Genomic DNA, 27,656 nt, shown 5'->3' with positions numbered 1-27,656 from the left:
GGCTTTTCAGGAATTATTAGTATTTACATGTTAGTTGGTTTCCTGAAACCTCTCCAATGAATATAATGTGGGACTTTTCTCGAACGGCTGTATCAGACACGGCTCAAAATTCCCCAAGTCCGCTGGTACGTCAGAGACATCATTACTGGCTTTAAACTCCAGCACAATTATTTGTCTAAAGCGAAGCAACAGCAAGGGAAGTGAAGACCCGACCTGTCCCTGGGCACTTTTGTCTCTCTTACAATGTTGCTGTGCTGCATGTAACCTCATTCAGTGAACTGTCTAAAGATGGATGCCCTGACTCCGACTCACTCACGAGCCCTGGGACTCCCAGCCTACTCTCACTGAGTAAAGCCTTTTCAGTGATATCTGACAAAAATAGCCTCCAAGGGCTTGTCTTCCATCTCGCTTGACTTGTGGCCTCCGGTGCTTAAAATAATCAAAGCTCTTTACTGTAAGTTTATGAATAAGTGAAATAAGTTCTTCAACCTTCTAAATGCCTTCAACATGTTTATTGTTCATCTCCAGATTTGTTTTCCTTTAAAGCACCAGAGATATTTTTAGATCCTTTCCAGGTGTGGATCAGTCTTCATAGGTGGTGTTTGGCTTCCCTCTCCATCATTCCTGCAGGAATATGTACCCTGTTTCACGAGAATAGATTCACCATCTGTTTTATTATTTTATTGGAGGTTTAAAGAAGACACTTTTTTTAGTAATGCGTACGCACCCCATTCCATGCATGAGCCGCTTATAGAGCTGGACGCAGGAATATTGAAAGCCAAATTGGCATTTAATATGGTCATTGCAATAACATTCTAAATAAACACTTCAACAGTGACGCAAATGGCTCTTGATTGAATTTAATCGCCTTGACATTTGGAAGTGTCATTTTGGACACACCACACTGTCGTCGCTGGGAAAGCTAATATGGCATTTCAATTAAATGACCAGCTAATTGACTTTCAAACTAAAGCTCAGCGACAGGCTCGGGAGCTAAAATCTTCATATGAAAAATGACCGATAGAGACGTGACATTGTCTCTCCAGGTTCTATTTCAGTTGGATCAACAGTAATTCAGGTGTGGCCGGCGCACTTCCTGTTGATTCCTACTGTTCTCACAGCCCTTTTTCAGTACTGTTCCTTCGCCAAGCTGTTGTGATGCTTTAGATCGCACAGTTTATGGTCTAAAAATAATGTCAGTATATTCGTGAATCTATTATTTTTTTAATATTGTGATGGGGCAACTCGAGGTCAACTTTCAAACCTGGCTCAAACAAGAACATTCTGTGGGAGACTGATCAAAACTGGCTTCATGAAGGAGCATTTTTATCGCTCCTTCCTGCCCAGTGCTGTCAGGCTGTACAACAGTAACCTCCAACAAGACTCTTTACTCAAGTTCATTGTATATTCTATCTAATATTTCTAAATAATCTGTTCAATATGCAATGTGGGACACGGTTGTGTTTTTACGTATGCTGTGGATCTTTGAACATCATTGGTTGTCTTTCATGTCTTACAGCAAGTGTCTTCGCTGTTGTTGAGGTGACATGTTGAATTTTCACTGGGGGACCAGCACGAGATAACAAATCCATTGTAATCTAAACATGTCAAATGTATACCCAAGACTCATTGGTGGATCAACATTGTCGATGTCAATGTGCTCAGCTGTTTCTGCTACCTGTTTAGCGCGTTTTCCAAAGGTTAACATGTACAATGTAATGTGAAATGAGTTGGAAATCAATTATTTAATCCAGCACTTGAACTGACGGAAGGTTTCTTGCGCTTGTATATTAAGTTAATATAGAAATGCCAGAAACATGTATATTATTTCAAGAAGTGTATTCAACTTGTCCAAGGAATAAGGGAAGAATCGCAATATAAACTAATCTGCAACAATTGGCGGGTACTAAATATAAATCAGGTCAAAAACATTTCATCCCAGCCCAAGTGTCTGCTATGTCCCATCTAGCCCACACTATTCCACACTGTCACCAACACATAAACTACTCAGCTATAGATATTTATGTTGGGATTTATGCCACATTACATTGTTAAGATTACATTGTTAAGATTACATAGTGCAAACTCTTCAGAATTCATCTGGAGAAAAACGTGGGACACTTTTGTTCACCGCTCCACTATATTCCACTTCACGCAAATACCTAATATTTGGTCCTCCTCCTGAGACCCGTAACACAATGTAGCAAGGGACTATACACATAAGACTTTTGGGGAGACACAAATGACTTGCTTGATATCCAGCAATTATGTTTTGTTCCCTTCTATGCAACGAAAAACATCTTATAAATATTTCATATTGTCTGTCTTTTGCCACCTAGGGAGATCCACCAAACAGCTTTGGTCCATTTGGTTCAGGAGTTCCAGGCAGCAGGTGAGTAAAGCAATCCATCAGGTTGCTGAAAGCGTTGCCCTTTGCATTTGCCTCAGTGGGGTGAACGTGAACATCTTCCAACTCAAACCAGTTCGTATAATGTAATGACTGTGGAGATGGTTGCAGAGAGTCGCGTTAGTTAAAGCCACGTAAATCATCACAGCTGCTTCAATGTTGAAAGTCGGGCCAATGTTGGACTCCACACAAACCAACAGCTTGTCAAATTTATTGAATGTACATTAGACACGTCCGGATTCTCTGCCTCAGAGACTGATAAAACAGCAGCGCCAGTTAGTCAGTTTTGCTTGTTTCTGTTTGACTGAACAGACACGGCGACAGACTGAAATCTTAATGTATACTTTGTTTGAGCCTGAATAAAGTGAGGATGTCCCTGTCACCTTCGCGTTAAAACCTTATTTGGATTGCTGAAAGTGTAATTTAAAGCTGCCATGGGTGTATTATTCATAATTATAAGATTAGAGAGGGAAATTACATTGTCCTTCAAAAGTTTTTCCATCGAATGACAATAGATTTACCTGAGCCAAACCCTAATAGTATGAGTACAGGAGAAAAAAAACCCAAAAGTTTGGTTTCATATCAGCGATCTGAACAACATTTTTCAGACAATCTCGAGTCAAAATCATGTTGTTGAACAACCAAACATCTCATCACTCACAAACTTTCTTGCCAGATCATTAAAATTACAGCACAGCTGGAGTTCGACTTAAAACAGCAGGGGAGCCGCTCTTAAATAATGTGATTCATCAGCCATGCAAACATTTGACTCCACAAGGGGCTGATTTTTGAGATCTCAGAGAACCAGATCACAGCCTTGATGGTGGCACAATTAGAGGAAGGAACACGCCATGAACACGGTTTCGACGATTTTGAGGAATGTGTTGGGTTTTAAATAAAAAAGAAATATGAATGAATTGATTCTTGGCATTCATCGGTTTGAACAGGGAAATATCGTGTCAGGCTTGGTGAACCCTGGAGGGGAAAACAGAGGTGACAACAGTTACGTTTCCTGGGACTGTTGTAAGTGACCAAAACACAGGACAGAAGAGTCTTTGTTACTTTAATAATATAGGGCAATAAGAAAGGATAGAAGTCTTAATACATTATTTTATGCTTAAAATATGTTACTTGATTATATGCTTTTTATGTGATATATATATTTAATTAAATATTCTCAATATCAATCCTAAACATAAGAAGATCTATTTTTTTATTGTTTTATCTATTACCTTTTTCTTTCATTTTTCCAGAAATATATCTTATATATGTCTTTAACATTATTTTATGTAGTTTTCCTCTGAGCTCATACTGGCAGCATTAATACAGGCAGAGGTCCTGAATTATAGGAATAGACGGGATAAGGAACAGATGACATGCAATTCATGACATTTTTTTTTTTTTTATAAAAGCGAGACTTAAAAGATGAGTCTTATGTTTGTGATAAAAATAATAAATATATAATAAATAAATAAGACACAAATTTGAGACAGTTTCATCGTTTTTCATCGCGATCGATTAAGAAATGGCTTCTTGAGAAGCGCAGGGTGTCAGACCGCTTATATTCTAGATACTAGTCAGAAAAATACCAAGACCATGAAGAGCTTTATAAACCAATACAGAGAATGCCCTCTGTATGACCTTCCCCTCAGTGATCATGAAAAAGAATTGAAGATGATTTTTTTTTTCACATAATAGAGAACTGCAGTAGCCCATTCAAGGGACAAAAACATGGGACGACCACAGGTCCGATGGAAAAGAGGTTGTTCGCTGTTTCTGTAGTGAGCTACTTGAGCTGGTGATGGTTTTCTGCCATCAATGTTTTCATGTCTAGAATATAATACTAATTCATAATTTGAACAATGAGCCAAGAAACTTGGATTAATGTAAAGGTACTGTAAGGGCTCTGCTCTCTAATCTCTGAACCATGGTTCTCAATTCTTCGTCTCTATTTACCAGCGAATTAAAAGTATACGGCTGAGCATCCAGTCCGAATGGCACCTCGACACCTCCGTCCTAATGAGAGGAGCAAACACATGACAAAGTGTCTCTCAGTTGTCCTGGTAACCCCTCCGATGGTTCTGAGGGCAGAGAAGTCTGGGCTGTTTTGCTTTGGCTGCTCCCACAAAAGTGAAGTGGGATGGACACACTTAACATTTGTCACGGTGCTGGGCTGAAGCCGCTGGATGCCAGTCCAGTACAATGCACGTACTGACTTGACCTGACTACCATTAGTCCGCCCATGTGTTTGGATCATGAGGAGAACATCAAAGTCAACTTGGACAGAGTTGTCGCCACCTTAACCCACTCCAGGCCGAGGAAATCTCAGCCACTGTGTTGCCCCACCACGACATGTCCTCGCTAATTCATCTGATCTCCTAGTGGGCATTTGTGTTGTGATCTCCTAGTGGTCATTTGTGTTGTGATCTCCTTGTGGGCATTTGTGTTGTGATCTCCTTGTGGTCATTTGTGTTGTGATCTCCTAGTGGGCATTTGTGTTGTGATCTCCTTGTGGGCATTTGTGTTGTGATCTCCTAGCATGTCGGTGTTTTGTAACCATCAGTGCGATTACAAAGAATGGTCCAGTGATCAGTTTTGAGGCAAATGAACCAAATCTGAGGAGAAGAAAAACGATCCACTCGGCTGAATGCACGTGCGCTCAGACACGCACTCTGCATTATTTCCTGTTATCTCAGATAAGCAGGAAATCCTAATCAACCAGTAAAAGCAGAGGGCATCTTTGACTTTTATTATCCTGTTATCTGTGTTTTGCCTGAGTCCCTCGTTCTGCCTCTTTCTCTCCCATTTCGTTTTTGTTTCTCTCTCTCTCTCTCTCAGTAAAGTTTGCAGCTGTACAAAGAAGCCAGATCCAATGTTTCCACCATTCTGTGCCTCCACGTACAGCCACATCTACTTAACTTTGTATGTCAATTTGAGTCACGTTAAAAACCACCAGTGTGTCTGAGAAAGCAGATTATAGCTGGATGACTTGGAAATACACGCAGGGAACCAAATGTTTGTGGTGAATAGCCAAGTAGGCCCGTTCCTGCGGGCAGAAAACGCTGCGACCTAGAAATGGGTCAGTAAACTGGCTTAAAGGTTAAATGCCTTTGATGCTAAACAAATCTTGAGGCACATCTTGACTGTTTTTCTTTTTCATGTTACATGAACGCGTAGAAGCTAACCTTCATCACATTGTATTAAATTGAATGTTCCCCCACGTCAGTATGGTTTTGTAATGAGAAATATATAATAAAAACGTTCCCAAGACGTTGTAATTTGTCTGCTTATGGGTGTCTATTCTGCTCATTTCAGGGACTAGAGTTTCCGTTACGTATAAACTAGTGTGGTGCACTGCTACACCATCAGAAAAATGATCTCTCCTTAAAGATGATCTCATGATTCTGGCTTCATCTCAAAATTAGGACTTTTAAATGATAATATAACAGTCAGAAATGACAATTCTGACTTTAATCTCAGAACCTTGCAGTCAGAATTCTGCATTTTTTTCCCACAATGGACCCAATTTCTGTAGAGATTCATAATATATGTGCATTTAAAATCACATTTTCATTGATCCAGAAACTGCTCTTTTCCCTTGTAGCTTTTAAAATAAGTCCAGTGAATCAATCATATAGGGCCTACGATAATGTGGTTGCACATGGATCGGAAAAGAAAAAAAAAAAAAACCTTTGTGTGTCCAAATGGGAAATATGACAGGAAGATAAAAAAAAAAAACCAACAAAAGACACACCTATTGGCATTGAATATATCCTTACAAAATGCATTTTTCAAGTACTTCTACTGATGCTCCAGAAATATCTGTAACATAAAATTAAAGTGGGATGATAACATGTAAGTCCACGACTAAACAGAAAGCAAAGCAGCGGCACTGATCGAGCTGCAGCACCTGGGGAGCAGCAACAGCATCACGCCGACAAACTGCTTTTTAGGGTCACTTGTTCACAAGCCTCAGAGCCAGTGGGAGAATAAATAGCAAAGCTAAACATCACATTGGATAAAATTACATCCTGGGTTCAGTTCCAGGAAACATTGGTGGGGGTATACTGTGGAAAAGGACAGACTTTAGAGTAAAAAGTTAGAATAATAATAATAGTAATAATAAGGTGTGAATATGCAGGTTGCCTATAATCCTTAAATTACTGCAAAAAAAAAACTTTAAAATGAAAAATTGAAGCAAACAAAAAGCATTAGGGAGATTGTTTCACAAAAGATATAATTTTCATAGATTTATAAATTCATTCAAGCACTAAAATTGTATTTTAATCCATGTGTACAAATGAAACTGTATGCTCGACTACTGTAGGCAGTATACGACCTGCCTACAAAAGTCTCGGGAACAGATCTCGTAGACATGAATGAACCGGAACGGAGCCATAATCGGTTCCTCCATTGCCCCCCAGATTACATGGGAGTGTCATTCTGACTTATACTGCAGAATAAACCTCATAGATCTTACCTTGTTCTGAAGTTGGGAGGGTGTGGGTGACCATCGTACAACGACAGGAAGTCGTACTCTTCTTCTATGGCGAATGAGAGGAATATTAACTGTATTCTACTTCCTTCCTCTCCGACGATTACCCAGGTGCAGTTTGCTCCATTGGGGTAACCATACGGAAATCCTGGCGATTCTATACTGCCATTTCTTCCTTTTAGTGTTCCGCCACATGTGTAGATGAACCCTGGAAGGACAGAAAAAAAAAATTAAAAAATGCCAGTCAATGTCAGCGTAAACCACACATCTTTGCAAACACTTCAACTTTCGGCCAGACTCTAAACCAGAGACGTCAAACTCAACCATTGAGGGGCTAAGAGTATAAAATTAAAGTGACAGTGTGGAAAGGAGAACAAAACTTTGAATTAAACATGTGGTTTACAGTTCAAAAGATATTATAGTGGTTGCTCGGGAACTTTTACGGCGACTGTTGGGAGAGCTTTCTGACCACGAGTCCATTAATAATGGACATTATGGAAATAAAAAGTCATTGTATCCTGCAGTATATATATGGTAGACACAGTTTGCGACTACACTGCTCCTTAGCAGTGGTTTTCCCACACAAAAGCCCTGTCGCCCGTTTCATTCCTGACCAGCATGTGGTCCTTTAACCTTGACGGCCCCTCAATTAGGACAAACCGCCACTGAACTCTCTGCCTACCTGAGCCAAGGAAGGGAATCGATAAGCGCCCAGAACATTGTCCCGGGTTCTTGTTTGTCTTGTCGAGATCAAACGCTGGTTACTGCTTTGTGTTTGCGAATCAATTAGTGACGTGTCGGGCGACAGACAAAGACGAGGTCAGCCTGAACCGTCTTTTGATCATGGCTCTGTAAATTGTTGCCCACGTGTCGACTCTTTGTCCTGTAAAGCGCTAAGCATTAAGGCTCATTATGTTCACACAAATTAACAAAATAAGAAGCCCATGCAAATGAAGAGTCTTTGCTGCATCAAACAAAGATAATGATTCCTTTGGGGAGAGAGGAAATAAACACCAATAGTTCTTAACAAGAATCTTCATTATGGCTCCATGTTTACGACGGCAGCTTGACGGGAGGGAAGGCGAGGGCGGGGTGGCCCGAAACGGCTTCAGAGCTAAATCAGCCAGCAGTCAGTGTGTTTTATTCCTTTGCAGCAGGGTTACCTGACACCCTGTCGCTGCAATTGTTGCTGACTGTCACTGAAATGAAGTGCTGCATTTCAAACAGGCAAATGAATTACCTCCGTATTTTCCTCGCCGAACAATGAGAGCGGTATTTCAAGAGTTGGTGCCAAGAGGAATCTTGGACCCCTGTTTACGTCGTATCACGCAAGTCATTTTCAAAGATCTTCACATCTACCTAATTAATAGATGCGGCGTAGTCAAGCTAACACGTGCGGGGGTGTCACTGCACTTTTCACCAAAGTCTGCAGCACATCTGCTGTCATCGCGCTTCAGCCTCACTTTCATACAGCCCACACTAGTTGGCAAGAGCGCTCCGCTTGTACAGCTTATATGTTTTGTATGCAAGTGGACCTCTTGAAGTCTTGAGATGTTGACAGTTTCACTTGAAAAGAAAGGTTATTGTTACAGTAAAATACCTAAAGTCTTCAGGCTCTGGATATATCTTCATAAAACAGGGATCTTAACAGTGTATTAGAGGGAGACACGGAATCAATTTCTATAAAAAATCACATCCAGTTTTAAGCATTCTATCAAGTGCATGCAAGAAAATAATGGCATCACTATCGGCCCAATAAAACTGCACCGTTAATTTTAAATGTGGCATTTCTGGCTATTTTCTCTTGGTCGGATAATGAATCATGAGCGCGGCTGAACTTGCTGCTGTACTTATTACCGAATCTCAACGGAGCAAGAGTGCGTGATAAAAGGCAGAATTGTGAAATGTTAATGTAACTGATCTCCCAGGATTTTAACGGTCCCATCAGGATCATGGCGGTCTCGTGCTTAATGATCTTTTTTTTTTTTTTTTTTTTGTATCAAACAAACTGGAGGCGCTAAAGAGCAGGGGGAATCCAGGCTGTTATTTCTCCTCAGAATGAGGAGCATTTTGGATCATTCGTCACACAAACACACACCTGATGTTATACATACGTTTCTATTTCCCCAGATATTTGACATTAGAATTAGAATTGATGCTTATGCTTTTGTCTTGATTCTAACTTTGTTCCAAATTGTGTGCACATCTAACTTGACAAGGAAGGGTGAGGCTTTCCATGGCTGGGGTGAGCATCACGGCATCATCCTGTCTTCGTAGTTCACTTGTATTTATTTGTATTTGTTTGTCGATTTTTTTGCCTCATAGTATTTTGGATTTGTTTTTTTCCCCAGTAGTTTTGCAGAACACTGTTTCCTTTTGGTCCTTTCAGCTTGACAGGGTTGAAGCCGATCCCCGCCGTCTTTGGACATCAGATGTCTGCTCTGTTTTCAATTGATCTGGTGGACTGAGGTTTTGACTCGACTCGAATCAGGGTCGGTCATCTGTTCCTTTTTTACGGTCTTTTTTTGTTCTTTTTCTGCACCTGTTCCACTTGCAATATTTGCCCTGTTATGGACAATACACTTAAATCAATAAATGATGAAGTGATAAGAGAAAACAACAACAACAAACAAAACCAGAAATGCAATATTTATGCACTGAACAACAGTGAAATTGCTTGGGCGCCTCTGCGCTCATCAACCAGGCCCAAGAGCCGAGCGGACATCGGCATCATCATTCCGGGGCCACTTCATGTCCACGAGCCTCCTCATTGACGGTGGCAGCTGGGGCTGCGGGCGAAGGCGGGCCGGTCCCTTTGGATGCTCTCCCACCAATTACCCGAGACACAATCTTCACCAAAACTGTCCACATGTATATGTGCAAGCGGGCGTGCGCGCGGTTGTGTTTACACCCTCATTTAACCAGACGTACACAATCCCATCACGCTGACAGACATAATGACCAACGGCAGTCTGAACCGCAATTAGGACCAAGTGTCTACGTCGCTTCACAAGCGATCAGACGCTAAATGAGTGGGAACTGGGAGAGACAGGCACCGCATGGGCAGAGGAGGATACATGCTATAAGTGAGTGTTTACTAGGGCTGCAAGAAAAGGTTGATACGCTCAAAAATTGCAATACTTTATTGCACAATACTGTAGCGATATTAAAATGATGGCTCTTGTTTACAAATATTACAACATACTGCCAAACTTGCAGTATCGCAATGTCACTTGGATATAAATAATGCAATATACTGCCAAACTTACAGTATCGCAATGTCACTTGGCTATAAATAATGCAATATACTGCCAAACTTACAGTATCGCAACGTCACTTGGATATAAATAATGCAATATACTGCCAAACTTACAGTATCGCAACGTCACTTGGATATAAATAATGCAATATACTGCCAAACTTACAGTATCGCAACGTCACTTGGATATAAATAATGCAATATACTGCCAAACTTACAGTATCGCAACGTCACTTGGATATAAATAATGCAATATACTGCCAAACTTACAGTATCGCAACGTCACTTGGATATAAATAATGCAATATACTGCCAAACTTACAGTATCGCAACGTCACTTGGATATAAATAATGCAATATACTGCCAAACTTACAGTATCGCAACGTCACTTGGATATAAATAATGCAATATACTGCCAAACTTACAGTATCGCAACGTCACTTGGATATAAATAATGCAATATACTGCCAAACTTACAGTATCGCAACGTCACTTGGATATAAATAATGCAATATACTGCCAAACTTACAGTATCGCAACGTCACTTGGATATAAATAATGCAATATACTGCCAAACTTACAGTATCGCCACGTCACTTGGATATAAATAATGCAATATACTGCCAAACTTACAGTATCGCCACGTCACTTGGATATAAATAATGCAATATACTGCCAAACTTACAGTATCGCCACGTCACTTGGATATAAATAATGCAATATACTGCCAAACTTACAGTATCGCCACGTCACTTGGATATAAATAATGCAATATACTGCCAAACTTACAGTATCGCCACGTCACTTGGATATAAATAATGCAATATACTGCCAAACTTACAGTATCGCAACGTCACTTGGATATAAATAATGCAATATACTGCCAAACTTACAGTATCGCAACGTCACTTGGATATAAATAATGCAATATACTGCCAAACTTACAGTATCGCAACGTCACTTGGATATAAATAATGCAATATACTGCCAAACTTACAGTATCGCAACGTCACTTGGATATAAATAATGCAATATACTGCCAAACTTACAGTATCGCAATGTAACTTGTATATAAATAATGCAACATACTGCCAAACTTACAGTATCGCAATGTCACTTGAATATAAATAATACAATATACTGCAAACTTACAGTATCGCAACTTACTGTCTCACCACCCCTGCATCGAGATACATGTCGTATCGCAAGAGAGCGGTACAATACGCCGCCCTCGTATGTATAGTAACAAATATCATTGCGCTGCTTGTCTCTAATATAAAACATGATTTTAACATTTTATGTTAGTTCATAAAAATCATATGACATATCATAATCATAAACATCTCAACACAAAGCCGGACCTGTGACATGAACTTAATTTGTTGCTAGACTTACGATGATGAATGAATCATCTCTATTGCAACAACAAGGTGAAAATGTCATCGCATGTACCTGAATTTAAACAACTCCAAAGTCTAATCCCAACAGTTTCCTCATCATCTTCGAGTCCAGCCAAGAAAAGTGAACAAACCAAGATACTGAACATTGTTCTGCAAATGAAACACATGCGAGTGAGACTGAGCTTCATGACGGGAAAGAACAAAGATGTATGGCAGATTAAATAATGACAGGACGTGGACTAAGATGGAAGGGAGTATAAACAGAAAGAAAAGGACATATTTCCTCTCATTCATCACACAGCGAAGAATGAAAGGATGATTTAAAACTCATCGCTCAGACGGAGAGAAAGGAGAGCGGTGTCAGAGCAAGGGTGGCGTGGATGAGGAGGAGGAGACGCAGGTTACAGAGCATTCTAATTATGCTGACTAGCAGACTGCCTCCGACAGCTGCTCTTTCCACATACGCACGGCGACACACTCACACAACACACTGATTCACTCTTTGTCATTACCACACATTTTGGTGTCACACAACATTCTAATCCTCATGAATGGCAAAGGAACGGCACAGCTGCAAATTTGAAGGAGGAAAATGGATATGTTCTCACCGTATTTCGCACAAATTCAATGTCAGAAACCATTGCGATGTGCAGATTGTAACACCAAAAAGAATAAAGGCTGAGTCACTGGAATTTAATATGGAATCGCATCTCTTCAGTTTAAAGTGGATTCCTAACTCTCTTAACTCCCTGCTGTACATAGCGCACCGTCTTTTTTTTTTTTTTTAAGAGCCTTATCTCTTTTGTGGTCTACAAGACCAAAGTCTAGTCAGCCGGCTTCAAGGTTAATGCCAATCACTTATTTTATAACAGATTTGTAACAATAAACAACACCAGCTCTATTGGCATAGACAAAATAAAAACAAAAAAAAAAATGGTCTATCGAAATATTCTCAGTAAAAAGAACTGAATCCATCAGTTCACCAACATCTGCCATCAAAATTTAACATTCATGCAAAATAAATGGACACTTTTCTAGGTCGGTGATGGTTAGCACAGTAAATGACAACCTGTGTGTCCAAACCCATTTTACATCACACTGTTTAATATTGAATCAGCCATACACGTGTCGTCTTGTTGGAATGCAGGAACATCCAACAACCCTAAGTTGCTTTCAGCAGATTCGTTTTACATGCAATTTTGGCTCCATTAGTATTCGACTCACGCCAAGTCGCCACTCGTGAGCTTGTGTTGCTTAAGATTTGAATTTGTAAGACTTGTCTGCTCTGGGGAGCGCATGAAACTAGCTCTTTCTTTGTTGTCACGATATAAGATTTACGCTGCCATACACTTAAAAAGAAATCACCTGAAGCAGAGCTGAAGATGAGAATGTTGCGTCCTCAAACAAGGAGCAAAACAGAGTCAGCGTTAGTTCTAAACAGAAGCTATTTAATAAAGGTAACAGTATGACACAGTTAGCACAACAAAGAAACCAAAGTAATCAATGATTAAACAATAACTAAACAAGAAAGTTTGAACTACAAAAGCACTCAGAAAAGGCAAACCTCAGCCAAGGAGCTTCAGCACAGCTCCAACACGATCTCCCAACAACAAAGTTTTCTCAAAATACGCCGTTTTCTCCCGCATGTCAACGGCTCTGCCAACAGAGCCAATCTACTGGAGAAGCTGAGACTGGCTGTGGTGTGGGCCAAAACACTTAAATGTTTTATCATTTAATGTCACTTAACTTTAATGTAAATAATAAATGAGTTCATGATTCAAGTTCAGAACATTGGTGAGTTTGTTTCATGAGTCAGTCTCCATGCTGGACACCGTTTTCCAAACTAGTTTAAAGTGATCCTCATGCATTTTTTAAGCCGGGTGCACCACTGACCTTTCTACAACTCAGACAGCACCGCCACTCCCGCGGCTAATAGACCGGTGCGACGTCTTCTTAAAATTAGTGGGTGTGACTATAGTCCGGAATTTAGGGTTTTTACTAGAAATTTCATCCAAAATTGTCCATAAGTTTTGCAGTCATATTGAACACAGGCAGACTAAACAACGTGGTGGATGACGTTGCGTCTTTGGTGAAGGTAAACATAACATCCAAAGATCTCCAATTGCCACTTTCTAAAGTCACTCAAAATATGTGGCTACAGCTTGTTGGCTGAGGAACCAACAGCTCCTTGTGGATGGTCTATAGAAGAACCACAGACACCTGGCGGAACGTGCTACTGAAAAAAAACAACGCAAGAACAGGCGCCGGCAGTAGAGTGATGAGTAGATGAGTCTTTAAATCAGGTAAGGAAGAAAATTAAGGCCCGAATCGTAAATGTCTTTTTTTTAGGTTCAAGTCATGTTCAAGTAGTTGTCACCCCTGAGACACCCGGAAAGAAAAAAAAAAAAGAGGACGGAAGAGAGACATCAGTCATTGAAGTATCCACTTCCATCGCTCAGCAAGTGTCAGTCCCTCACACTTGTGGTGACTCAATGTACTGAGGGTGCTCTTCCACCTTTTACACTGTGACTGAATCATGGTCATGATGGAACCAAGTTATACAGAAAAAAGCCATTCATAATGAATGAATGAAAAACCTTTTGTGGCCATACGCGAGGATAATTTGGCTCCTCTCTTCCTGAAATAAGCTTGAAGAAATCATTAACTCGGCTTGTCAGTTTCCATGGGGAATGTGATGATCAATACAGCAATTTCCACGCGGTGCTGACAACTTAATAAGAGAAATTCTACCATTGTTTTTTGGGGGGAGGCTGAAAATACATTGAATGGCTGCTGGCGTTCATGTTTTTTCTCAGGTTTACCAAATAAATATTGATGCAAATATCTGATGCAAAAGCATCACCTCCCAAGTATCCTGATGTCATGTTTCTGTTTGACCGTCTTCTTTTCATCTCACAGCTTCGCTTGTCTATGCTGCTCTCCAGGGAGCTCAATGATACTAGATCTGCTTAAAGGGCCGTTCCCTCAAATCCCTCATCCTCTCATTTGCCATTAAAGAATGGCTTTCCCTATGGATCAAAGCCACCAATCAAATTGTTGAAAACAGACAAACGATCCAATCTGTATTCCGATCATTGCAGCACTCAAGCTCAAGAGACAGAATGTGTGTATGCTTGTGTTTGGGCAAGCTCATGACTGCACATAAATCGGGTCTTAATTCAAGGGAGCTGTCTGTGTTTCCCGCTTTGATCTTGTGCCTGGTTTTGAAACTCACTTTCAGAGAAATGTGCTGAAAGAGAAATCAGTGGCTTTAAACAGGAGTACTTTAACTATAGAAATATTGAACATTAATTCATAAGGCCAGATCTACTGTACTGTCATTCTTAACTAAACGTGCAATAATTTATTGACATCATGAGGGGGCACTTTATTGGTGTATTTCTTTCTGATGAAATGCAGTCAGTGTTTATGATGGCTTGACTATTATCGCATTACACCTCTGCTTCTCGAGTCAACTTGCGGCTCTTCACAATGGCCACCGTTCCAGTGAGCTTACGCTGTAACCTTGCATAGATGCTCGTGTTTAACAGGCCGCCATCCCTTTGTTCCGCAGTGCAGCAGAACAGCACTGGTTGGAACTGGAAGTGGCCTACAGGTAACATTGATAGATAATCCCTTATTTCCACTGAAAGCTGGAAAAACACGATGGCTGAGTGGCTGATCCCTAACTGTAGTCAATTTGCATCCAGTGTTGCCAACTTGGAGACTGTGACTACTGGCCAATATCCAATTGCTCTTGGCAACTTTTAGCGTGAAAAGCTACGAGCGGCAACTTTAGCACCTTTTTGCTGCCCGAATAATGCTGCCGTTTCACTGAGCAGTCATCAGATGATCTCACTTGATTCTTGTCACACTGGATGTTCAGTATAAGAGCTGGGCAATCGATTGTCTTATGTATGTATAGATTTTTCACCTGTGAGAATCGGTCCCTTCATAAAAAAAATAAATAAATAAATAAAAAAAAACTTGCTGCATGACCATGGCAAAATAAAAAGAATACCTGCCAACCCATTCCAATTCTGGCATCCTGCCTGACCATTTGCAAAGGGAGTACCACCCATTCCTCACACGTTTCCTCTTCATTTCATCATTTTTGTCACTGTAGTGTCAAGTATCGAATGAGACCGGCTCTGTTGTCATGGTGACAGTTCAGCATAAAGTGTGATTCAAAGTCTGCATACAGTGTTGAACTTTAAAAATGTACCCAACCTACACTTCCTCCCATCGACCGACTCCCTGACTGAGAGAACCATTGGTCTCCATATTAAGGTGAAACCCAGTCAAGACGGAGAGCCCTGTGTGTCTGCGCTTGGTGAGTGGACGTGCCTATTAACACTGCAAACAATGGTTGGGTTTATATGTTGTTGTTTTTTTTCATTCTCTGCAGTGCTTTGTTCCTTTCTCTGATTTTATTTATGATCATTATCAATGATAATTACTCCTGTTTACAATGATTGAAATCAACATTCCTCAGAGATGACAGGTTTTTATTTTAACATGATTGTATCATCCGTGGAAAGAAGGCGACAAGTTAGACCGATGGCAGTTTGTAAGCGGTGTCATGCGAACGTAAAAATCTGTGGAAATACCACCACCAACCTACAAGTGCACATGGAGCATTACCACCCAGAGAAAGTGGCTCTGCAAGTTCAGGGCCTCCTAAAATCTCTCACAAAATGTATGGGAAAATATTGTATCATATCAAATCACATCAAAACAAAGGATGAACAACGTAACGTACAGCATATCATTGGTTAGAAAAATGCAGATCAGATCCAACCAGTTTCATTGAGGAAGGTATGCCGAGACGTTCCTTCCTCCTTGTCGAAGCTCTCCTCCACTGAGACGTAATTTCGTCGGGTTAGTGACGAGTTTTATATATATACCTACAGAATGACGTGTATGTGTGAACGCCTGATGATAGCTGACCTAAGTGAGAGAATCCGATTCTGCCAGTAAGTGTGGTTGGATGAAAGAGTGCCGCCCAGGCGACTCACTGCAGTTAAGTGAGCCACCTTCGAGCAGCTGCCACAATTCAAAGAGTGCTCAAAATCGCGAGTGTCTGTGTGTGTGCGCTGCTCAGCGCACGCACAGCACTCGTCACCAACCCGACGAAATTACGTCTCAGTGGAGGAGAGCTTCGACAAGGAGGAAGGAACGTCTTGGCATACCTTCCTCAATGAAACATGTTAGATCTGATCTGCATTTTTTTGGGGGTGAATGTCGAATATGTCGTTGTGATTTTTATCCCAATATAAGCCTAATAATTACCGTCCTTTATCCCCCTTAACTGAGTCAATTCAACTGGCTCGCCCATCAGTTGGTTGTGTCGATCCTCCATCTGCTTTGGGTATGGTCACACATTGTGTCAGTAAGCGGTTAAAGTAGTCAACAACAGAATGAAGTGACCGTCTTTTGCGGTTTCAGAGATTTTCGTGAAACAGTCCATGCCACATCATCGCACAACTCATACCGGTACCATCAGTTTTCAGTTCATCTTTATTCACATGGAGACAATATTAAACAAGCTCAAAAATGGAGAAGGTAAAGAAGCAGGGAAAGCCTCTCTATAATCACCTGTTGAATTCCCCTGGACCTCAAACCCTGTCTCCTAAAGAGCATGAATGGTCTGCACCGTAAGGTCACCAAAACACTGTAAAACTAAAATGACAGTGGGACAGGATGGAAACGCGACGAACCAACCTGAGGCCATGAGACAGACAGAGCAAAAGGAGGTATTCCTGTTTGAAATGTCCCATTGGTTTCTGCTGTCATGGAGGCTTGTCAGCCAAGAAACGGACCGCTTCATGCTGCCACTGACTGACAGTCAATCTTTGGTCCAGGGTATACCCTGGAGTGGCTCTGGCTAAATCAGGGAAATGCCTTGAGACAGACAGATGGAACACACAGGGCTGAAAATCAATTTATTCAACCGTCAATCAAAGACAAGAGGGGACAATAAAGAGAGATAAGAAGTGGGGTGAGGCAAACAATCGTAAAAGGGGGACATGAAAGACAAAGCAGAAGAAAAAAACAAATAAAAAAACAACAGACAAGGAGAGGGGGAGGCTATTGGTGAGAATAAAAAGAAAAGCCACTGAGTGAAAGAGTAAACGTTTCCCAAAACCAGTGGCTTCTTGGAGTCTTAATAGATTATTCAGTGTTGTTACCCTTAACACCTACACTAATTAAAAACATCAAAAGATACCAGCAACAAGGCGAGAAACAGCAGTGAAAAACATGAGTAATTTACTTCACAGCTTTACAAATTATAACTATGATTAATGACTGCATACGCGTCAAAACATTTGTCGTGACTAGTGTAACTTTGACAATGAGCAAACCGGTAATTAACATCCAGAATGAGTCCACACGTCAAGTTGCTCGTGATGTGTCAGGAGGAAAGCACTTGTAAACAAAGCCGAGTATTCCGCTGGGTTCACATGTTTCCCTGTCAGTTGAAGTGCTGAGGTATTTCAATGATGCAATGCAATAAACAAGGCTCACAAAGCAAATTCAATGTATTTGGAACATTGATACATGTATAGAAGGACAGTGGCTGGACCGTTTCATAGCGTCCAATGAGTCACGGTATAAGATACAGAGTGATTCTGAGCACTTTTGCAGTGGAGAGGAGTCCTATGTCGGGCCTGAGATTTTTCATATGTTGTGAAGTAGAACAAAAAATCCTCCAATAATGGGTAAGTACAGTGGTGTCTCAGAATTCGAACAAATCGGAATTTGAACAAAAATTCTGAGATTTTTTTGCTTTGGATTTCGAACGAAAATCCAAAACTCGAACGCCCCCGGAGAAAGCAGGAAAAAACGTAACGTGCGGGCCGACCAGCTGACCCACGAAGCGCTCTGTTATTGTGTATAACGCAGCCTCTGTATGCAGACGTGTCCCGTTAGCTACATTTAATGACTGTTTTTTCTTCATATTGAGGTGTAAAACCTTTCCTGTCTCCGCACTGGACCGTGGTAGAGGGTCACAGGTGCTCGCTCTCCACACCTCCGAGGCTGGAGCACACACTCCAGGGTTTGATGTCCTGTTGTGGGCTGGAGCTGGGACAGGGATGTGGCGAGTCTGGGACAGAGCGTTACTTGGTTTATGACTTTGTCACAGCCAAACTGCACAGAAGCGCACATTCAGAGCTGGACACGCACCGGGCACCTCTTCACTTCTGGAGAGACGTCACTCACTCGGCAACCCCTCCCACATGCAGCGGCCACACACATAGAGGAACAGCGCACCTGCAGCAGACACTCTACATTCACTCCTACAAAAGCCTATTTTAATGTTTGGAACGCATTATTTCTTTTTCCATACATTGTAATGGGAAAAATCGATTCAGATTTCGAACAAATCGCTTCTCGAACGGATTGTGGTCGAGAACCGAGGTACCACTGTATAGTAAAATGGCAAACTCAATATTGATATCTAGGAATAGACTTGACCCAATTCAGTATGACATATGCTTTAAAAGGAATAAACCCACTTCCATTAACATGAAAAACAAAATAAGTACAGTATAAGTTATTGGTACTTCATCCTCACATATATTCTTGATTATTTATGAGATCATTTTAAAGATATGTGAGAATTAGATCATATTTTCATAGTTTTTTCCAAACAGCACTGATAGAGTTGGCCCTAACTTCTTACTGTAGGTTCGGCACACGTGGTTTTCTCTCTACTGTCTGCATCTTTAGGAGATAAAACATGGTTGAGTCACGTTTACGTGCTGAAGGCTGTTAGCCAAGGTCAATGGCTAATAATGAAACAACCGACATTGACTGAGCAGCCAGCGTGGACGACAGTAGCGTGCTGGACACAGCTCATAACAGACCTACTAAGGTTACAGCTGGGCTGATATCAGTAACTTGTTGCAATGAGGTAAGTGATGAATGGAAGCTTTACTAACCTGTTGGAATTTGTCATGACAAAACTGATGACGTGGCTAATTGGAATTGGATATCAATGAGTGTTGATACCTCTCAGAATACTGATATTTATGATAACCGTCGTGAGGAGATGAATACGGTGATGGACAATGAATGATATTAAAGCATAAAACTGTCAAACACCATATGAAGAGGTGGGCAATAACATCAAAATTTTCAGCAGGTAAAGTGTAAAATATTTAGCAGAAGATATAGTTGTGAATTTATGGAACAATTGCACCATAGGGATATCATTTTAGGACAAAATTTATAAAATATTTTTGATCCATTGACTTAAAAATCTGGCCTAAGCCAGATGACAGAAAACTGTACTCCTGCAGCAGCTCTGCGCATCATTAGCAAAATGTCTGCTCATGTGATAAAGTAGTGACAGGCTTGGCAGAGGAGTGTGTCAACAAATATCATGTTCATATCAGGTGATACAGGTGTAACTGTGTGAACAAACACTGCACGCAGGACTGTGTCGTGCAGCTGTGTCAATTTTGATGCCATTAATGTCCTGTTATTTCAAGATAATATTTATGTTTTCATAGAATTATTAAGGTCAGGTGAGCCATTGTGTGTGTGTGTTTTTTTTAAATTCATTTATTTATTTATATTAAATGCTGTGCCATGGACAGGAGTCTCTTCGATGATCTTTGTTTGCAGCGAGAGTCCTCTCTCTTTTCACAATCAGACACACCTGCCTGATTGATGTAGTGCAGAGGAATGCTGAGCGACTCTGGAGGGCCTTTATGTCGAAACTAAAGCTACAATGTTGTGTCCACCCACAAAATAGACCAGAGGAGTAATGGCTTGGATTTATATTTACCCATCACTTAATGCCATGATTTGTACCTGTGTTCCCACATGCATTATTTACTCTGACTTAAAATAGCCAGGGAGAATCGGGCGTTGACAAAAAGAAAAAAAGAGTTGACATGTCCCTGCCGTAAATAATCCCAGCAGAGGTGCTGCTGAAGCATCGGGGTAATGGCAGTGAGGTGTTGGGGAGTGTAATCAGCCCGGATAGACGGTGGAGAGGGCTGGATTTATACCTCACTAAAACAGTTTCATGTTGAGGTCTATCCTCCTCTCCTGGTGTAAACACTGAGGACCCTATAGAGGCATACTCACATATTAAAAGAAAAAGTAAAAATAACTTGTCTTCCATCGATCCCTATCTCAGTTTGGTGGTTTGGTGTATAGAAATATAATATATAAATACAATATAAATATATTATTAATCCAGGATTCCAGGATTACGGTACAGCTCTTCTTGTTCTCCACATAATTCTTGTTTACTGGTGATATCTAGTAACTTTAGCATTCCTGGTTTGCCATTCGACTTTGTCCCTCAAGGGGTGTAGGGGTGTAGTCACACTGGAGATGTGCTATTGCGTCAGATGTGGACCAGTGGTCACACGATCCAGGAACGGCACAGTTGACTCTGACCCCCAAGTCACCAATATGAATCCTTCAACACTGCCACGTTGTTGTTGCGAATGGGTCGCTAGATGTATACGTACTGGTGAATGATTTAACGCATTGAATGCGCTACTTCCCTAGCCATCGATGTGCCATCGATGTACCACACACCTCATTCAGCCGTGCCCTCAGAGCAAGTGTGCCACACTCAGCAGTGGCTCGCCTGTGGTCTCAATGACTGCAGAATCTGGGCTTTTAACTAAAGCATGGCACGTTTATCCTGGTGTGACATGTGCCCGAGTTTTCCCATTTGGATTGTTCCCAGCCACTTCTTCATACATTCATCTACGTATTCTCAGAGCACTTAACGTCATGAAGATGTGTCCTGCATTTGTCTGTTCCAGACATTTTTTATTAAAATAAGTACACTTTTTCTCTCATGTGGAGAGACTACATATTTGATGTACCAGTAATTTCAGAGAAGAGCAATGCCAAAGAAACGAAACGGAGGGAGGAATTGGTGAGTAAGGACAGATCCCATAAATATAGTAACGACAGTGTTTACACAGACCGCTATAATCGGGAACAATAAAAATCTACATCTCATTGAAAACGTTTCATTTCCCGCACAAACGTCTTTTTAAACAAAATTTCATTTTGACTGCAAGGGTTGGGTTATGCTGTTTTGGTGTCCAACAAACCGATGCAATTTCCACCCGGTGATTCGGCGGAATTTTTAGTCACCTGTTAGCAGTTTGTTTCATTGTCGTGTCACCCAAGCTAACAGTTATGCCAAAGAGATCACGGAATTGTTTGACCTGTAGGAAGTTTTACAGAGGCAACTACGTCAAATTCTGAAGGGCTTTTACCCCAGTAATGAATGATTTGTACGCGCTATAAATAATAGCGCACTCCCGCGATTCATTGTAACTTGCATCTTAATCCTATTTCACCTTAATGCATTTTCATTTTAAATGTGATTAGGCTTTCAAAGTCAGCCCAGTCACTTCTCGTTGAGCTCTCCAACCCATAGACATATTGATGGATCCCCTGAGAGCTGCTTGGATCTGAAGCCAGAAGATCTCCATTGCCCCTGATGATGGCTGGCTGCAGCACTGCTCATAAATTCAAACTTAATCTACAGTTGGGGAACTGGACCAAACAAAAAACTCATACATCAGATTCATTTTTTTCCTCCTTGAGCCAGACCTTTCTGCCATTTGAGAGCTGATCGACTGTTTTGGCAAGAGTTCATGTCCAACAGGTTGGTGGTCCATCACGGTACCAGTTTTGATCAACAATCATGATTTCACACTTTTATTTCGGGAGCAATGCACTGGAAGATGCAACGCAGAAATAAGATCAAGACGTAGTAGAGTAGCACAAATAGCTGCAATGGATCACACTTGGGCTGTGTCCCATTTCTCACCCTAACACTCGTTTCTGACCCTAACATTGGGTTTTGCGCGTACGCGAGTAAGTGCAGTGTGTCCCATTACTCCTAAGACCGAGGGCACTCGCCGTTCACCACTTGAAATGATCCCTTCAAATGATCCCTCCGCAGCAGACTTAAAACGAAGTGGGAATATGAAGTGTGGATAGATTTCCAGGATACCAAAGTACTTCATTTAAAAACAATGTTGGATAGGACAACAGGACATTTTAGTTACGAGGACTACTCTTCCGTTTACTTTCTCTTGTATCACACATTGGCGACCCAACTGGTCGACCGTCTCGGACAACATGAACAATACAACATGTATGTTTTTATTTCTTCTAAACAAACAACCGTCGGCTAGCATCCAGGCTAACGTTACCATCGCCATACCACTAACCGATCTACCACCGCAACATAGCGGCAAAGCCGGCGTCGGCTCCGTCCATTTCTTCTGTGTTGGTTCACCAAACCAAGCGAGTGCATTTCCAAAATGTATCCAACACTCCATATGCAAGAGACAAAACACAGCATGGCAGCCAATGACACGTTGTCTTTAGGCATGACATCATGAAGTTGCAGTGTAACATGCTAGTGCTGGGGTGAGATATGTGACACAGCTTCACCATGAAGACGATCGGAACCAGCCGCGCTGGGTCGGAAAGCCAAAAATAATTTCAATGCAACATTGCATCAATGCTGCTTTTTGTCCGCTGTTCGGTCGAACATTTTCAGCCACCGAATGTTGGGTGCATCTCTACTCTTCACTTACCGAAAAAAAAGCAATTGTGCAGGCAATCGTGCCCTGATAATTGTTTCATCCACTGAAAGTATATTATTCGTAAATAACCAAATTCGAAACACGCAGGTCACATTTCCAGCAGGACGTATCACCTGTGGTTTAATAGCAGCTGGCTAAGTGGCAGTTTAGCAGACCTCTGACATTGCAACTTTGGGTGAGGACAGGAGGCGATGAGAATAAGTAGGCGCTCATTTTTGGTAATGAATTTTTAAAAATCAGCTTTCGAGGAAAAGTGGGTCAGTGTGAGTCGACACAGAATGCTAAGTAGGGGACAGATCCCAGCACCAGTGTTTGTGTGTGCGTGCTCCTGAGCGCTGTAAGGAGTGTTTGTCGTATTTGCCTAGTGAGAGTTGAGGCAGGGGAGATCAAAACAGAGACATAGGAAGGAGTGTAACTGCAGATTCTGGAGTGTTTACTGTCGATTTCATCACTCAAGACTTATGATAGCCAACATTTTGGACCGTAGAGAGAACATCTATGAACTCCCACTGATGGGCATCAGCTACCCAGCACAGTAGATTAATGAGACAGTGAAACAGTAAGACAGATGTTGTCTTCGGGGGTTGCCATTGATTTGTGTCTGCTGAGTGTCATCATCTTCAATCTGATTAATGAGGTCCGACACACACACACGTTCACACGCAGACAAGACACAACTTTGTTTTACCCTCGCAGTTTCTTACAAGTCGCCCCGAGTCAGAATCTGTCAGCGAACGAGTCAAATGGATAATGTACTTTAAATATATAGAACTTTAATATGGCCACGAATAATCCACGTCAGTCATTGGTGAATATTAAGAAAACATACGTGGGTGGAGAACTTAACGCACCGAGAATATAAATTCATTTATGCATTTATGTTTCATATCTCTCTTTTTTGCATTTACAGAGACAAAAAAAAACATCACAATCATGTCCATTTCTATGATACATGTTGTGTTTTCCTCTTGTTGTGATGCTGTGATCCGGTGAGGTTTTCCCTTCCCGATCCGTGGCGAGACAAAGCAAAGCGAAATTTCTTTCATGTTTCAAAATTAAAATTGTAAGAATACATGAAGTGTGTAAAGAGGAAAAGAGACTTAAAGAAGTGTGTGTGTGTGTGTGTGTGTATGTGTGTGTGTGTGTGTGTGTGTGTGTGTGTGTGTGTGCGAGTGTGTGTGTTCATTTCAAATTAATTGTTCGAAGCTCACGCAGCTACCGGCCTCACATTCATGAGGAGGGCTGAAAATACATTATCTGCAAACATGACACTAACAGGATCTACCCGGATATTATTATTCTAACCACCATAGCGTTATAATTAATATGGAGAAGACAAGGAGATAAAGATCAGCCACCTGACAGGATTCGTAAAGCAGGCATGAATCCATTCGTGAGGATGTAAATCACAGCCAATATGGGCAAACCTTGCTTTATCTCTCAATACTACTACGACACCATATTTGCTATTTGTTTGTGTAACGTCAGTGTTATTTAACCAAACAGACTCAGTCATTTTTGTAGGATTTAAACGAGTCAATACACCAATTTAAAAACCTGGATTCTGGGGTCATTTTTCACAGAAATAGTGAAGGAAAATAAGGAAAAGTTTAGAACTCGAAGTCAAAGCAGGTGCACACTAAATAATGCAATAATATCAAGTTCCAGACTCACTGAAAGTGGCTGAATAGTGCGATGAATATAGGAGTTAGTCAAACTTTCTGACGCGTTTTGCCTAAAATCAGCTTCCAGGGGATTGTGAGGAACGCTTGTTAAAATCACCGGGCTTATTCTCAACAGCGAAAGTGCATCACCAATCGCGGCGCGGTAAACACTTCCTTGGAACATGAGAGACACGGAACATTCGATATTTACTAAGCTGAGGTCATGGAGAGTCTAGTTAGGAAGATCAGAACAAAATGGAATGACACGGGAATAGCACTTAGCATCACGGCTTCGCTCACAGCGACAGTTCCACTGCGTCAATGTTTTATTTCAGTCAAAACCTTTATTCATTCTGGAAGGGGGAGGAAAAAAATGACTACACATCTACGTCTTCATGTTTAAATTAACCCTGGGAGGGCAGCCCAGGGCGAGAGTGCCAACTGCAGTCGCACAGGCTGCAATCTGTAGCGAATGGAAGTGTGAACAGGGTCAACGATTCTGGCTTAACATGCAGGGGGAAGTCAGAAGTCATAGAAATGTGTGATTTTTTTGCGAGGCAGTCAGGGAGCTATGGGGTCAAACGCTTTTTGTTTGTTTGCATTTTGTTTTTTCCTTCACACGCGCTAGACTCAGCACTTGTTCGCAGCCGTTTGCATGCTAGCTACTTTATCTTGAGTTTTGCCAGTGAGTTGAATCCAAATAAGAAGCTTAGGTTTACTTTGTTTGGTGACACTGTTTAAAAGTGAAATAAAAAGATAAAATATCAATTCCCTCCTCAACACTGTACAACACTGTCCGATCATCAACTGTATCTCTGATAACTGTAACGCATTAGCGAGTCAATGCAGCTCTGGAGGCGTGGCTTCAGGGGAGAGTCTGAAGAAACAGACTTCAATTTGCTTCTCGCTCAAGCCTTGTCACGATAACCAACCCTCCCATACCATGGGCTGAATTCCACTCTTGTACCTCTGTACTTCATTTCTGTCATTTTGTCTTAAAAGTTGTATTGTGATAATACAACCAATTTATCACTCTCATGTATAGTATATGTAACTATGATTTATAAAGGAAAAACACATAATGTACCACCTACATAACAATACCAGTAAAACCCCGAAAATAAAAATTAAAAGTCAAAAGGAAATGTGGTGAGGCGTAATCTGGAATCTGGAAAGACTGTCATCCCAAAGCTCAGAAAAAAATAAAATAAAAAAATCCAGGTAGGAAGGAGAATGTATTTGAACTGCATGTGCTAAGAAGATGCTTTGTGTTCCTATGGCGTTGCGCTGGTGACACACGGGGTAAGAAGGATCAACACCAGCTCCCAGCATTGTTTACGGTGTCCCAGAAAGCTGTGATTTATTAGAAGGGCAAACACAAAACACATTAGTGCGTGCCCTACTTATTTGTGTTTATGAATTCTGTTGCAAGCAGCAGAACCCTTGGGACTTCATATATGTATGTGAAGGCAGCCCGGGCTGCTTTTTCATTTTCAGAGCCGAGGAAAATCTGCCTTTGGAGAAATTGTACAGAGTAAATATTGATCGCAAACTTTGACTGTGTGTCAGAGCACACTGACCAGGTTTTAACGTGGAGTGTTATTCAAGGTTTGAGAGACACTATTTAGAATTTGTGTGTGCGGTAGCATACAAGTGGTGTGTTCCGCTCTCTGCCACTGCCTTTTCATACTTTGGTCCTACACCTGCTGGAGGGCAAAAAGTCACTCCAGCCAGAATAGTAGCGACATGGGCCCTTCACACGTGGCTAGACGGATCTGAGCTCAGCTGTTGCCCCTCCCTATCCTCCTTGCTCATTCTCACTACCCGAAGTGACCTCCCAAAGCTGACAATTACCTGAAATGATTTCGCCATTTCAGATATTAAACGTCAACAGGCAGAGGTATGTCGACACAACTCAGAGTCCTCATTCAGGGCAGGAGATTTGGATTCTAAAATGTGCAGCAAGACCAAACACATTTGAACCCACACAGATATATATACACAATGACTGAATTGGGCCAAGGCTCTCTGGGGCTCAGCCCATACAATACCATATACAATTGGTCAGCTTCTTTGCAACATACCTTTCGGCAAACCAACTCAATGGTGCCACACCAGCTGGCTCAGAGCAAAGCAAATCTTGTGGAGTACACAGATTTGGAGGTAGCCACCCTGTTCCTTGAGCAATGGATGGAATTGTCCTATTTTTGTACATGAAGTGTCCCTTGTTGACTACTAATGCAGTAATACCGACTGAAAGAAAGTCATCTAATAGTAGTTATTATGTTGAACTAAACTCAGAGACAGTGAAGAACATGTCCTACAGAAATTAAAGCTCCCTCCCAAGCCGACTCATGCTCACTTCCATGGCGTTTTTGACGTCATTGAAGTCGGGAAAGTGGACTTTTGCGTCCCAGACTGATGCCAAAAGCAGCCTTATGTGTTGCATGTAAACGCATGGGCGTTTCAATGCAGTACAAATCGTTTCCCTTCACGTGTGATGTTCCATCCCCGTTTGATGGGCTCTAAATAGCAATTGACACGTTGTTAACTGCTCATCAAAAGGAGCACCATCCCCTGTCTTACCGAACCCCAACCTATGTTTTTTGTTTTCGTGACGCGCTGCCTACGGCGTCAGGATACGCCGTTAGAAGGCGGGACACGTGCTTCAATTGAAAAACTAAAGAATAACACTATGGCTGCCTTTGGATGCCAAAGTCTACTTTGCACTTCCCAAGGTCAACATATTATGCCCTGGGAGTGAGGATGGGTTGCACAAGCACAGCAACAATAACGGAAAAAGTTGTTGGAACAGTGTTTT

At 41.4% G+C, this 27,656-nt stretch overlaps 1 protein-coding gene across 5 annotated transcripts in view; it reads right to left on the bottom strand.

Annotated features, from left to right (window-relative positions):
- Positions 1 to 27,656, bottom strand: part of csmd3b (CUB and Sushi multiple domains 3b) — a 344,162-nt gene that overhangs the window by 259,346 nt on the left and 57,160 nt on the right. For all 5 annotated transcript variants that reach the window (XM_053862604.1, XM_053862605.1, XM_053862606.1 and 2 more), the window contains exon 2: positions 6,888 to 7,110. In XM_053862604.1, the coding sequence (XP_053718579.1) occupies positions 6,888 to 7,110 (223 nt within the window). The remainder of the gene's footprint in view (positions 1 to 6,887; positions 7,111 to 27,656) is intronic.

Source organism: Synchiropus splendidus, chromosome 4, assembly GCF_027744825.2.
Source record: "Synchiropus splendidus isolate RoL2022-P1 chromosome 4, RoL_Sspl_1.0, whole genome shotgun sequence".
NCBI lineage: Eukaryota > Metazoa > Chordata > Actinopteri > Syngnathiformes > Callionymidae > Synchiropus > Synchiropus splendidus.
Note: the sequence above shows the minus strand (reverse complement) of the source record. Positions and strands in the feature narration are given on the sequence as shown.